The 13990-nt window shown below is 64.8% G+C and overlaps 2 protein-coding genes across 3 annotated transcripts in view; both read right to left on the bottom strand.

The window, feature by feature from the left end:
• PHACTR4 (phosphatase and actin regulator 4) overlaps positions 1-1139 on the bottom strand; it is a 34931-nt gene extending 33792 nt beyond the window's left edge. The window contains exon 1 of the mRNA XM_065744727.1: positions 1088-1139. The gene's annotated coding sequence lies outside the window, so the exon portion shown is untranslated. The remainder of the gene's footprint in view (positions 1-1087) is intronic.
• Positions 1140-3933: 2794 nt separating this feature from the next.
• Positions 3934-9714, bottom strand: SESN2 (sestrin 2). 2 transcript variants are annotated; one of them, XM_065744732.1, is made up of 10 exons: positions 9636-9714; positions 7322-7387; positions 6215-6412; positions 5752-5934; positions 5295-5504; positions 5009-5159; positions 4804-4919; positions 4478-4668; positions 4159-4303; positions 3934-4080 (listed from the first exon to the last, which is right to left on the bottom strand). In XM_065744732.1, exons 1-10 carry the CDS (start codon positions 9711-9713, stop codon positions 3994-3996), a joined length of 1425 nt encoding a protein of 474 aa, XP_065600804.1. In that variant the 5' UTR covers position 9714; the 3' UTR covers positions 3934-3993. The 2 variants fall into 2 exon arrangements, with proteins under 2 accessions (XP_065600804.1, XP_065600805.1); XM_065744733.1 differs by lacking the exons at positions 7322-7387; positions 9636-9714 and adding an exon at positions 6844-7076.
• Positions 9715-13990: the final 4276 nt, after the last annotated feature.

The raw sequence follows: 13990 nt of genomic DNA, 5'->3' as shown, positions 1-13990 counted from the left end.
TCTAAACTCCACGAGGCCGGGCAGCCTGACAGCACTCACCTGACACCCCCACCCCAGAGGTGGATATTGCTCTGAGATGGTGCAGCTGAGCTGAGGAAATTGCCTTTCAATGTGCCTGAGAGTGAGGTCGCCTTCTGGGGTCGGTTTGTGGTTTTTTGGGTTGATAACTACAGGGCTCCACGTTCAAAACTGATTCGGAATGCAAGGTTATGAACTAAATCCATCAGTAAGGCCGTGACCTCGCTGAGCTGTGAGCAGGATGCTGCCAGCACCAGGTAGATGAAGCCCACGGGGAGCAAGCCACGTCTCTCCTGCTTCTAATCAGAGATCTAAGGGAAAACGACTCGGCTCTAATTAGCTGTCCTCCTCCAGCATCGTGCAAGCACCCTTCCAGGGGAAGAAACCACCAGCGGAGGGCCCCCCAGCACACCCCGAAGCACAGAGGGATCCAGTGGGGACAGAAGCAGCGTGTCCAGGTACAGCCCTGCGCCGTGGCAGTGCGGGATGGAAGCTCACTGCACAGCAGTGCCGTGGGCACCTTCAGTTCACACGAATCCACGCAGCCACTTCCAGCACCGGTGGAGAGGACGGGATGGGAAGGGGGGGATGCTGGGGTGCTGCTGCGGCCGCTTGAGTGTTAACTTCACTCCCATCACGAGGGGCCCTGTTTTGCGCTGTTTCGCCCTATTTCGCCCCTCTCTGCTCCCCCACTCATTGAAGGAGGACCTCAAGCTCCGGAAAGCGGCAGCTCTGGGTCCCGCCTGCTCTCGAAGGCGATCCGGGGAGGAGCGCGTCCAAAGAGCAACGGGAGCTCCCGGCGAAACGGGGACACCGCGCGGCCCGGGGTCCCCTTCCCGAGGGCTGCGGGGAGCCGAGCCCTACGCGAAGCGAAACAAAAGGCCGAACCCACGGAGAGCTCCGCGGGACGGAGCGGACAAAGCACAGCACGAGAGCCGAGCGCGACCGGGAAAGGAGGCGGCACCGCGGGCTCCGGGTCACGGCCCCGCCGCACGGAGCCCCGCGACCCCGCGCTGCCCCTCTCTCGCTCCGCTCACGGCGCGGGCAGACACGGCCGCACCGCCCTCACCTGTGCCCGCGGCCGCCGGCTGAGCTCCGCCGCTCCCCAGGGCCGGCCCCGCCGGAAGCCGGGCTGCGCGCGGGGCATGCCGGGAGCTGTAGTCCGTCAGGAGAGCGGGGGTTAGGCCACGCCCTCCCTGGGACAGGCCACGCCCCCAGTGTGGACCACTCCCCCGCGTTAGGCCACGCCTCCAACGTGTAGGCAACGCCTCTGCGCTAGGCCACGCCCCCGCCGCGGCATCAAGTTCCGCTCCAGCCCAGCTTAAGACCACGCCCCTTTTAGGCTCCGCCCTCCGGTGGTTTTAGGTCCCGCCCCCTGAGATGGGGGGAGGTTTGGGGCGAGGGGTGGGGGCAGTTGTGGTTTGGAGTGGGGCTTGCGAAGGGGCTGTGGGGTTTGGGAGGTGGGGGTTGGGGTGGGTGAGGCTGTGGGTGCTTTGGGGGTTCCAAGCATGGGTCTGGGGTTTGGGGGGTGGGAGGTGTGGAAGGGGGGTATGGGGGTTCTGGAGGGTTAGGGGGCTGGAGCGGGGGGTAAGTGGGGTTATGGGGGATGGGGGTTTGGGGGAATTGGGACAAGGGCTTTGAGGGTTGGAAGGTGTGGAAGGGGGCTATGGGGTGGGGGGGTGGGTTAAGGGGTTCGAGGCTTTGGGGCGGATGAGGGAGGCTGCGGGTCTGTGGGGGGGACGAGAGGGGCTATGGGGGTGGGAAGGGGGGGTTGTGGGGCTGAGAGCCGTGTGGGTCGCAGCGGGGCCGGGTGCAGCACTGCTGCCGGCATCCAGCGAGCGTCGCTGCGGGCCCAGCAAAGCCCCGAAACAACGCGAGCAGCGCGGGGGCAGCGCGGCCCCCCCCCCCCACCCCCCAGCACTCCCTGATGCCAACCGGCGATGCCAGCGTTTATTTTTGGGGTGCGTGCAGCACGCAGGGCTCGCCCTCTGCCCGCTGATGGAGCTGATTTTGACCTGGAGGGTGGTGACACCCAACCCCCCCACCCCCCCACCCCCCCCGAGTGTCACCCAGCTGCTTCTCCGGACCAATTGCAGCGGCTGTGAACTCCACGCCACGCGTGCACCCGCGTCCCACCCCACGGCAGCGACCCGGCCAGAAACTCTGCTTTAATTGGAGGGCAGTTTTTGGGTGCGGGAATAGAGAAATGGGGAGGGGGGGGTGGAAGGGGGAAGGTGTGCGCTCCCCCCTTGGGCTGAGGGGCAGCCGCCCCGTGGGGGTCCACGACGAAACGCAGCGCGGGAGGGGACTGACGCTCCTCCGCCGCCCCGGAGCCGCTGTCGGTGTCTGCGGGGCTGAAAAGCGCCGGGGATTATTTGGGGGCCGTGACTCCGCGTGGAACCGCGCGGCCCCGCCCACGAGCCCCGCCCCACGCCCCCCTCCCTGCAGCCGCAATCCCTCAGGACCCCCAACCCTTTGGGTTCCCCACTGCTCACCCCCCCGCACTCCAACCACCAGGGCCCCCCCCAGCAGCACGCAGCCCCCCCCCCATCTCGGGGCACCGGGCTTCCCCTGCACCCACAGCAATCCCCCCCCCCCCGCTTATCTGCAGCTCCCCGGGGCTGCCGGGTGCTGATAAGCACGCACCCTGACCCCCCACCCCCTATCGCAGGGCAGCCTCCAAAATAATAATAATTAATAACTTAAAAAAAAAAAAAGAATTTATTTTCTTTTCCAGACGAGATCCGTAGCAAAGTCCCGGGGTCCGTTCTGGGCCCCCCCGGGACAACATGCACTCAAAAACCAGAAATAAGTTACAGTGGAGCTGCAGCACGGGGGGGGGGGTCCCCACTGCTCCCCACAGCGACCCGCACCGAGGGGAAAGGCACATGGGGGGGTGGGGGAAAGCATGGGCACCCCTCCCCCCATCCCCAGGCAACGTGCTGTGCAATAAAGTGCAGCAGGGGATGGGGGGGGGCATTGGGGGGGGGTCCCTCGTGCTGCAGGAGGAGGGGGGCAGGCTGAGTGCTGCAGACTCGCTCTGAGCCCCCTCCCCCCCCCATTCATTGACACACTGTGCAGCAAGCTCACGCTTTGGAGTGATGGGGAGGGAAAGGAGAAGTTGGCACTAAGCCCCACTGCCCCAAGGGGACCCGGGGGGTGGGGGGGGCAGCCCCCCCTTGTCCTCAATTCAAGGACTCAGTGCATGGAAGCAGAGCTGAGGGCACTGCATGTGCAAATAAGGGGGGGGGGCACCCAGAGGAGCTGATGGGTGACAGCAACCCCCACTCAACCCCCACACTATGGGGCACCCAGGGGGAGGTGGGAGCGAAACCTCAGCCCAGCAGCAAGGTGGGGGGGGGGGGGGGAGGGGTGTGGGAGCAACACTGTGCAAAACCAGTTCCCCGCTGCAGTGGCACAGGGGGGGGGTGTAGGGGTTGGGGGGGACACGGGGAGGTGGGAAATGCACTGCAGGTGCTGCAGCCCACACCCTCCCCCCACTCAGGGCCTGGGCTCAAGGCACTTCCAGCCCCCAGTCATAGGGGGCTCGGCTGACCCCTGCAGGTGGGGGGGTGCGGGGGGAGGGGCACCAACACCGCCGTGCCTTCAGCTCCCTCCTCCCATTCACCTGCAGGACAGTTCCTGGGGATCAGGATGGGGCTGGGGGGGCACAGCAGCATCATTGCTTAAGTCACCCCAGGGAAGGGGGCTCAGCTCCACAGGGCACCCCCCACACAACACACAGAGCAGCCCCACTTCCACCCAACCCTAGGGGGGGGGCGGCACTTGGAGACGCCCCCCATCTCAAGATAAGGGGGCACAGATTCCCCATTCCCCCCTCCCTATATCCCTACATCCATAAGGCAGGAGGCAGCATCCCAACAAAGTCCTCACAATGCCAGCTCCCCCCCCCCCCCCGGTTCCAGCCCCCTCCCCCAAAGCAGGAGGAGGACGAGGGGGGAGCGGGGGGGTCCGTCAGGTCATGTAGCGGGTGACAGCACGCAGGGCGTACAGCAGGGCCGCCTGCAGCCGGGCCTCCAGCAGCAGCAGGTTGACATGGACCTAAAGCACGACAGCGGGGTCAGCCCCAGAAGTGAAAATTGAGGGGGGGGGTGGGGGGGGGAAGGAGGTGGGCTGCACCTTTTCCGAGTGCTTGAAGTGCCTCCAGAACTGAGCATACATCCGCTTGGTGGTCTTCTCTGGGTAGCAGGCCACTGTCTTGATGTACACCTTCAGGCTGCGCTCCAGCAGCTGGTTCACCTCCCCGTAGTCGTAGTCATCGTAGCTGGGGGGGGGGGGGGGGGATGATGGGGGAAAGAGGGGGCACATCAGCCCTGTGTCACAACCCCTGCCTGTCGGGGCGCCCATTTCCAGCCCCACATCCCCCCCCCTCCTTGGGCACCCTTAGCCCAAGCCGGGTGCTGTGTAGGGGTTGGGGGGGTCCGGGTGGGGGACGCACCGGATGCCGAAGACGCAGTGCACGTAGTTCCAGATGGCGCGGCGCAGCATGGAGGTGTCGACGCCGCAGTGCATGGCGATGGTGTTGTAGGTCAGGTTGTACACCACCTGGAACTTCTCGTCCAGCAGCTGCCCCACGTCGGGGTACAGGCGGTTGATGAGGGAGAAACCGTGGTCCTCCCACGTGTAGTCCTACGGGGAAAAGGTGAGGGGAAAAAAATGGTCACCCCCACCCCCACCCCCCCCAGGGAATCGTAGCGCTGCGCTGACTCCAGCTCAGCCCCAGTGCTGTTGTGGTGCCCCACAGTTGGGGGGAGCGGGACCCACCTGAGCACGGAAGGTGGGGGGGGCCTGCTCGCCGCGCCGCGTGAAGTCCTTATAACCAAACTCGGGGTCCTCCACGAAGCACAGCACCCCAGACTGCAGGGCATGGTCTGCGACGTCTGCAAGGTGCAGCCGTGAGCACCGGGACGGGGCCGTCCTGCAGCCCAGCCATGGGGATACCCCCCCCCACCCCGGACCCCCTCCTCACCCGAGGGGGCCACCAGCAAGCTCTCTGTCTTCTCCAGCTCGAAGCGCGTGGCCATCTCCTCCTGGGTTACACCCTCCTCCTCCCGCTGGCTGTCCCGGAGCAGCTGCATCCGCTCCATCAGCACCTCCACCTCATGCACAGCATCCCTGCCCTGGGGAAAGGAGGGTGGGCTCAGCGCTGCTGGGGGGCTGCAAGCACCGTGCCCCCGCCCCCAAACCCCATCACACACTCAAGAGGTTATGGGGGAGACCCCAATGGGATGGCTCCACCCCAGAGATCCCCTTACCCCTGAGCAGCCCGTGCTGTCCTCAGCGGTGGGGCTGCTGTCGCTGTGGGGTGAGGGGGGTCTGCAGCCGTGCCCCCCATCCTGCCCCGCCTCGGGGTTGATGCCGCAGCCGAACACGAAGGAAGCGAGCGAGTGGTAGTGGGTGAGCAGCACCAGTGCTTGCACCAGCTCTGCCAGCGACCAGCTGTGCTCCCCCGTCTTCAGCAGCGCCTGCGGGGGGGAGGGGGTTGGAGAAGAAATGGGGGACAACCGGGGTCAGGCTCTGTGCCCCCCACATCCCACAGCGGGGAGAAGCGCAGAGCTGGGATGGCGTTTGGGATGTGCACCCATCCCTTCCCCACCCACCCACCCGACTCACAGCCCCAGAAGGGTTAAACACAGGGAGCAATGCGACCCCCCCAGGACCAACCCCCCCCCCCCCCCCCCCCCTCCATGGCTGCGTTTTGGGGTCTCCCACCTCGATGTGCTCCTTGGTGATGAGCCAGGGCCGGTGTGCCAGCAGCTTGTTGATCTCATTCAGGTTCCTGAGCTTCTGGGGGGCACAGTGCAGCCCCTGCAGCCACGCCGGGTTCCCCCCCGCCCGCAGGAACTCCCCCATGTGCAGCCCCACCAGGTAGGTGCACTGGTGCCGGGCTGCTGCCTGCGGGGACAGCCGGACCGTCAGCCCCCCTCAAACAAGCCACGCACACACAGACCCCCACCCCACCCCCACCCCCACGGGGCTTTGGAGCTCAGTCTGAGTGTGTGTGTGTGTGGAGGGGGGGGCTGTGCACCCCACTATCAGCCCTCTGGCTCTAAGGCTGCTGGGAACCCCAAAAACCGCCCCCAGAGTGGCTTCTCAGGGACAGCATCGCCCAACCCTCTTCCCCAGCCCCAACAGCCCCCCCCCTCCACCCCCCAGGGGGGGGTCCCGCGCTCACCATGATGGCGATGTAGTGGCGTTTGTGGTAGGGGAGGGGCCCGTCCATGCGCAGCAGGAGGTACTGCGTCTTCCAGAAGCTGCTCAGGTACTGCGGGTGCAGCCCCATCACCATCGCGATGTTGTCCGCGCCGCCGGCCGACACGAACGCCTCGATCAGCAGCTGCTGCCGGCCGCTCTCAGTGCCCTCCTGCAGGATCTGCATCCCCCCCCAGCCCCCAAATTCCATTTAGGGCCACTCTCCCACGAAGGATGCTGCCCAGCTCAGTTTAGGGCCAAAAAGATGCTCCCGTCCCCGTGTAGAGCCTCTCACCTCAAAAGATCCCACCCAGCCCCCATTTAGGGCCACTGTCCCCAAAGGACACCCCCCCAGATTCCATTTAAAGCTGCTCCCCCCAAAGAATGCCACTGAGCCCCATTTAGGGCCAAAAAGACACCCCCCCCGTGCCCAGTTAGAGCCCCTCACCTCAAAGGACGCTCCTCAGCCCCATTTAGGGCCAAAGAGATGCCCTCCAGTCCCCATTTAGAACCCCTCACCCCAAAGGAAGCCCCCCCGTCCCCCCACCTCCATTTAGGGCCACTGTCCCCAAAGAATACCCCCCCCCCCAGCCCCCATTTAGGGCCGCTCACCCCAAAGGAAGCCCCCAGCCGCCCTCCTCCTGCCCGGAATGGGCACCTCCGGCCGTGCCCACCGCCTGACCCCCCATCCCCATGGGGTGAGCTGGGATCGGGGGACCCCATGGCGGCCCCACGCAGCCCGCTCGGCACCGGGTTGTTTATGCGGTGGGGAGGAGCCGGCGCTCGGGCCCCCCCCGGGGCGGTGACGAAAGCGCAGCGCTATCTCTGCCCGAGGAGGAACCATCTGGGACCGGCACGGCGATAGGGCCGCGGGGATCCCCGGCTTTGGGGTGGGAGGAGGGCGCAGCCCCAACGCTGCACGGGAGGGGGGGGGGGGGGGGAGGGGCTGGGCGCCGTAACTGCATCCCAGCATCCCACCCCCCCTCCCAGCCGGGTACCACCACTAAGAGCCCACCTTGGGGCACCCGTGACGGATGCACACCCTCCCCACCCCCACCCCCCCCCAACCCCAATCCCATTCCCCTCTCACCTCCTCCGCGGGGATGAAGGCGCTGGGCCCCCTCCCCAGCTGCGGGGGCACCGGGATCCCTCTGTCCTATAGGGGAGAAAGAGCAGCGCTGTCAGTCCCGGGACGAGAGGGTGACGTGGGGCCGGCACCGGATGGGTGACTCAGGGCGGGGAGGGACGCGGGGAGCCGGACGGACCCCCCCACCCCCCCCACCCCCACCCCCGGCCACGGGTGTTGCGTCAGGCTGATGAAATCGCGGCCGGGTGTTGCTGGGAGGTGTGACAGTGGGACGGGGCCGGGATGAGCCCCCCCCCCCGTGCAGCCATGGGGGCACCTCGAGGTGGAAAAGCAAAACACAGAGCCCGGAGGAGGGGGGGTTTGGGGGGGGGGGGGGGGAGGGAGGAGGGGGGCCTGCCAGGACCTGCTCCCAGCAATAGGGACAGCTGCACCTCCGCGAGGACTCCTCCTGCAACCACAGCATGCAGCCCACGCACATCCCACCCCCCCGCCCCGAGCTCCCAGTAGAGCTGCACGGGATCCCCGCAGCACCGATCGGGGCGAGCAGTGCTCTCCAAAACCACCGCCGCGCTCCTCCCCCCCCCCCCACCCCCCCCAACGCAGCACTCGGCGGCGGCTCATTCACCTGCACCACACGGGACATGGCACGGTGGGACAGCACGTCCCCCCCAAAAAAAGATCGAGAGGGCTTTATGAGCACACAGTGCTCCCCAGAGCACTGCGGCGAGGTGGGGGGCACCCATCCCAAATGGGACGATGGGATTTGGGGGGGGTGGGGGGGTGACACGAGGCAGGCAGGTGGCAGCTGTCACCGCGGCCACGCGCTCCTGGCGTGATGGGCAGTGAGTCACCGCGGCCCTATGGGCACCCCACGGGCACCCACATTCCCACGGCCCCAGGAGCACGGGGCACTCCTGCCCTGAGTCACAGTGGAAGCAGCAGCGGGGTGACAGCGGGGTGACAGCGGGGTGACAGCGGGGTGACAGCGGGGCCAGGCTCGTGCCACCGGTGCTGAGCTCTGCTCTGACTCACGGCAGCTGAACCGGTGGAGAAGGAGCACCGGAGAAACCCCATAACACAGAGCTGCACACCCCGAAAGGGCTCGGCGCAGCCCCCCCCGCGGTGACAGCTCAGGGTGACCTTTGGAGGTGCGTTTTAATCGTTGCTGTAATGTTTTGCTGCGTGAAGCAATCCTGCCCTTAACCCCCGCCGTGCTGCGTGGGGCAGAGGCTCAGCACCGCCTGGTGAAAGTGGGGAAACTGAGGCACGGAGGTGATGTGGGGGTCTGTGCTCGCCCCACAGTGCACGGCCGGGATGAAGAGGGTGTGGGGAGGGCTGGGGGTGCCCGGCCCCAAATAGAGCACCCGGGGGAAGGAGTTAATGCCCAGGGAGAGGGAGGACGGTGCCAAGCGTTGCCCTGTGCCGGTGCCAGGGCTCGGTCAGGTGTTGGAAAATCGCTCCCGATAAGGAGAGGTGAAACAAACACCCCCCGGGGACCCTATGGGAACCATCACACGGCTCTGGGATGGGGGGGTTCGGCCCCACTGACGGCTGTGCCCCCGCGTACAAAGAGGGGCGATGCCCAAATGTGGGGGGGACACAGCACGGGGGGCCCTGCAGAGACACCCCAGGACTCCCAAAAAGCCTCGCACTCTGCGGGACCTTTCCCGGCCCTTCAAGTGGTCTCAGGCCCCACCATGTGGGACCCGGGGGCTGCTGCCCTACATCTGCGTGGGGACCCAGACCCGATGGGATGGGGACGGGCACTGAGTGCCACGGGGCCCCGGCTCAGGCTCGCGCCGCTCTCCTGCCCCACGCACCCCCACAGCACCCCACACTGCCTGTTCTCGGGGTGATGCATCGCCTGCCCCAAACTGATTGGGGTGCAGAGAGACACTGCGACCAAAACATTCCGACTTCAGCTCCCAGGTGCTATGGGACCGACCCCGAAGTGCCAGGGAGCCGGCAGGAGCCGTGCAGTGGGATGCAGCCCCGTGACACCCCCAGGCTGCACAGGGACATCCCACCGCCGCCGCCCCACCCCTCAGTTTCCCTCCAGACCCCCTCTGCCAGCAGCTCCCGGTAGGCACAGTGAACCCCACGCTGCCACCCGACACCCCCTATAGAGGGGAACCGCCCCACTCGTGGCGGCGGCCGCTTCCCATACAAGCGATCCTTCGGCCAAACGACCCCAAGAGGTGCGAAAGCACCAGCGGGGACCCAAACCTCCGCACGGCCCCACGGGTCGGGCAGTGGGGCAGCGCACGGCCCCGCGGTGCTTTGCAGCCCGGCCCCCACGCGAGGTGCCCCCTCTTACCTCCTCGCCCCGCAGAGCCCCGCATCCCAAGCGCTCCTCCAGCCCCGGAGGGCAGCACTGCGAGCCGGCCACCAGCATGGCACCGGCACCGCGGGGACGGCTACAGAGCGCTCATAGCCACAGCACCGCGCTCCGGGGCCGCCTTGGGGACCGCGGCACTTTTGGGGACCGCGGCACTTTTGGGGACCGCCGATCCCGGAGCGCTCTTTCATAGAGGGTGTGAATGGGCGCCGGCCACGCCCTCTCCTCTCCCCTCCGCCAATGGTGTTGCGGGGGCGTGACCAACGCCGGCCCGCCGGCCAATGAGCAGTGGACGCGCGGGGCATGCTGGGAGCTGTAGTTTGTTTTGCTCCCCGCGCTGCTCCGGGAGCGGTTCGGCTCCGCTGGGCCCGGGGTGCAGCGTGGGGAACAAATAGGGCGCTCCGTGGGGCTGCGGACACCCGGAGCTGTGGGTCCCCGAAGCTCTCCGTGAGCAGCCCCGGCCCACCCCGTGGCAGAGTCTCCTCCGTGTCCAAGCCCTAAATCCATCGCACGGAGGCACGGAAAGGAAGGCGAGCGCAGAGAGGGCTGCAGCCCCGGGTGGGTTTGCCCCACGCTGGGGGCAGGAAAGGACGCCCCGGGCACGAAGCGGAGCACACTGGGGCCGTGGGTGCGTGCCAGGCAGCGGCTGGCAGTGCTGCCAGGCAGATAACCCAGAAATATCCCCTCCGAGGGAGGATGCCAGCATCAGCCGTGCCGTGCTGCATGCCACGGGGCCGTGTTGTGGGGCCGTGCTGAGCACTGTGGGGTCGGGCTGAGCCCCGTGGGGCCGCGCTGGGTGCCGTGGGGCCGTGTTGAGCTCCATGGGGTCGGGCTGAGCCCTCGCTCGGCGCTAAGGAGCCGCACGCGATCCCCATCTGCTCCGCGGCTCCGGGTCGGGCGACTGCTGCGTTCCCTGCAGCCTCAGCACTTTTCCCGTTCTGTTTGTGCTGCTCTTTCCCACGCAGCAGTCCTCTGTGGGGCAGTGGTGGCTTTGCCCCCCTTGAGAGCAGCCTGGCGGTGTGAGCTGCCCCACAGACACCTCCGGCCCCGTCCTATGGGGTCCTGCTCCTTCCCCAGGACCGCCCGGGGGTCCCTCGCTGCTCCCCGGTGCTGCTGGGGAGGAGCCAGGTTGGGTTTGGCTGCGGATTGAGCTTGCTAGGAAACGGGATGGCACTGGGGTCTCTCGGGTCGTTATGGTGTTGGTTGGAAGCAGCGTTTCCTCGAGGGGAAACCCAGCGTGGGACTGAGAGCTTCCAGAAACGCCCATCGCGGCGAGGCACGGCTCGCTAATTACGCGGGGCCTGAGGATGCCCTCGTTAAGGAGATGCTGACTGTACAAGTCTGCTGATTGAGCGTAACAGCAAGCCAAACAGGAAGGAGAGCCTGATTGCTCCGCGTGTCACCTGAGAGCAAACAGAGGGTTTGTGTGGGGAGAGCTGCTGCCCTCCAGGACCCCAAGGAGGGGGGGGTGGGGGGGGGGGAGCTGACATCGCCCGGAGTGGATCTGACCCAAAACGCAGCGCTCAGATCTGCAGCAGCACACGGCATTCACCGTCAGTGGGTTGTACTGGTTTGTACTGGGAAAGGACTCTTGTGGCTCTGGAAGCTTTGTGAGCAGCAGACGCAGCTCCCGCTGCCTTTGGACTCGGGCACCTCGTGAGGCTTTCTTGGGAAGAAGGCAAAGGGCAGCGAGGCCTGGCGGAGCACGGCATCGCTAACAAAGCGACTTTCTGCTGCTTTAAGGGGTGCCAGGAGCCCGAGCTGTTTTTAATGACAACGCAGCACGGACTTGCTGCCCCCGGGGCACTCTGCAGAGCCAGAGCTCCCAGAAAGCCCCAGCAATTAGGCAAGGGAGCGTGCTTGGGGGTAATTAACGGCTGGGGAGGGCGGTTTACTGCTGCTGTGGGTTTAGTCCTGCTGCAGGTACGTGCTGTCAGGCTGCAGGACTGTTTATTCATTCCTGTATACGAGTTGCAGATCCTTGCCAAGGGGCCTGCAAAGTCGGAGAGCAGTTTGCTTCGAGTAATTACTTGAAGAACAAACAAACAGCACTAATCCTCTTGGCCGGAGCTCCAGAAACGCTTCGCAAGAGGTTTTCGTGGTCCCAACTCCAGCTGCCCAGGTCAGCACTGCTGCAACTGCAGCCCTTGGGCTTTGGGATCCCCGGGACGGGATTGCTGCTGGGGGCAGCTGAGTGCCCGCTGAGCTGGAGCGGGGCTGCACGGGGGAAGCACTGTTCCAGAAGTTTCACTTTCAGCCCCGATTTCGGCTGGCTGAGATCAGTGCGTAATTCCCTTTTCGAATTGAACCGCGGTCAAAACCCATATTTTCCTGAGGCTCTGAAATAGGAACGGAGTAATCACAGCCCCAAAGAATAAACACACGCACACAGATATCCCTCTGCAAACGCTCAGAGCCCTTCAGAAGGAGCGGATAAACCGCAGCGAGGAGGAAGCGTGTGCCGGCAGATAAAGCCACTCGTTGCTCACCCAGGCACGGCACACGTCGCCCACGGCCCTGTTGGAAACCCTCAGCTGGAGGAGCACAGCCTGGGCTGGGGGCACAGAGGCTGCAAGTGCTGAGCCTCGGGTAAAGCAAGCTCTTATCTGCCTCCCTGCCTGCTGGGATCGGTGGGCACGCTCAAGGTTTGCGCTGCGCTCGGCAGAGATAAGGCTGAGCCCCACTGGCACACTTCTGCAGCACGGCCTGGAGGAGGGGCAGCTCAGTGGAAACAAGGCCGGGTCTCTGCGTGCTGACACGCAGCCAGCCTGGGCTGAAAGCCCCGGGGAAGTGGGAAAACACGGCCGTGGAAACAGCTCCAGGCTTCCCTAAGGAGAGGGAAAATGAAGCTGCACCCAGCACGAGGAGCGTGGCGGGGGCACTCCTGCGTGGGGACAGCTCTGCGTTGCAGTTCTGCCACAGTTGGACACTTTGGGATGAAAAGCCATCTGTTTTCCTCTCCAACAGCCCCACCTGGGGCTGAGACAAGGGGAGGACCTCAGGAACGGCCATCACTCATTGTGTTCTGCACCTCAAAGGGACCGCAGACCCTTCTCCTCTTGGTTTCCTACCGAATCCAGCCCTGGGGGCACTCGAGGCCAGGCTGGACGTGGCTCTGGGCAGCTTGTTCTGCTGGTTGGTGACCCTGCCCACAGCGGGGGGGGCTGAAGCTGGGTGATCTTTGAGGTCCCGTCTATGAAGACATCATTTCTGCTCTCCGTCGCCATCGGAGCGGGGAGGGAAGCAGAGATGCGGTGTGACAGCAGCACGTCGGTCCCGGGGACGTAACCAAGTAACGAGGATCCTAGCAACAGCCTTGATTGGGGTTTAAAGATAGAAACAAAAGTGGGAGAGGAGCGAACAATGGAGAGCAGCATCTCCTTCCAGGGCCCGAAGGCGTGGGGGCTGAACCTGGGCCGGCAGAGGTGGATCAGTGGTCTCACACACACACACACACACACACACACGGCTGAGGGTTTTTGAAAACGCTTTAACATTTGTCAAGAGTTCGGTACAAATCAAAGCATCCCTTTTGAAAATCTCCCTTATTACAAACATACAAAGAAAACAAATGCTGCTACTACAAATCGGCGGCTGCTCGGCTTTTTGTCACCATTAAAAAACGAAACCGAACCCAAAAAGAAACCCGAGGACAGAAAACCGTATCCTGGGCCCCCCCCCCACGGCTCCGTCTGTGTGTGTGTGGGGGGGGGGGGGGCAGAGAAAGGCAAAGCCCCTGTTTAAAAAAACCAACCAAAACCCAAAGCAATAAATCCCACCCGTGCACCTCAGTTTCTAAAAACGTGTGAAGTATAAAAGCAGGGGAGGATTTTCCAGCTGTCACACTCTGGCAAAGCGGAACAATCCCTCTTTTTTTTTTGTTGCTGGGTTGGTTTTTTTTTTTTCCCCTTTCCCTCACATCAGAGGTCTCTTGGAACAAAAACAAAAAACAAATGAAGCCAACAAGAAGGAAAAAGAGCAGAGAGAGATGTGGCGGAGCGTGCAGGGCCGCGCCGGCAGCCAGCGCCATCAGAAAGTGCCTCGGAGTAAAGTCATAGAAAGCAGGGGGGAAAAAAACCAAAGCAACAAACCCACAGTCACAAAGTTGAGTTCAAAGCGGCGTCACCCCCTCCCCCCCCGAGCTGCTCCCCCATGCCCTGCGTGGAGCTGGGTGCAGGGGCCAAATCCTTCCCGTGCCCCCTCCCCATGCTGGCCGTGGTGGAAGGGGCTGTGGGTTCCGCTCATCCCATCTCTGCGGAGCACGGCCCTGCTGCACGGAGCGCTCGTAGCCCTTTTGTTCTGCTGGCTTTGGGTTGGCAGTGAGACGTCCCTGG

This window comes from Cyrtonyx montezumae, unplaced genomic scaffold (genome assembly GCF_038088225.1).
Source record: "Cyrtonyx montezumae isolate F1298 unplaced genomic scaffold, pur_monq_1.0 scaffold_31, whole genome shotgun sequence".
Taxonomy (NCBI): domain Eukaryota; kingdom Metazoa; phylum Chordata; class Aves; order Galliformes; family Odontophoridae; genus Cyrtonyx; species Cyrtonyx montezumae.
The sequence above is the reverse complement of the archived record's forward strand: the minus strand, read 5'-3'. Positions and strand labels throughout refer to the sequence as shown.

Coding starts and splice junctions, on each gene's coding strand:
- SESN2 (XM_065744732.1), bottom strand. CDS start 9,713: ATGCTGGTGGCCGGCTCGCAGTGCTGCCCTCCGGGGCTGGAGGAGCGC. Junction 7,388..9,635: donor GGGCTCTGCGGGGCGAGGAG/GTAAGAGGGGGC, acceptor TCTCCCCTATAG/GACAGAGGGATCCCGGTGCC. Junction 5,935..6,214: donor GCCACTACATCGCCATCATG/GTGAGCGCGGGA, acceptor CTGTCCCCGCAG/GCAGCAGCCCGGCACCAGTG.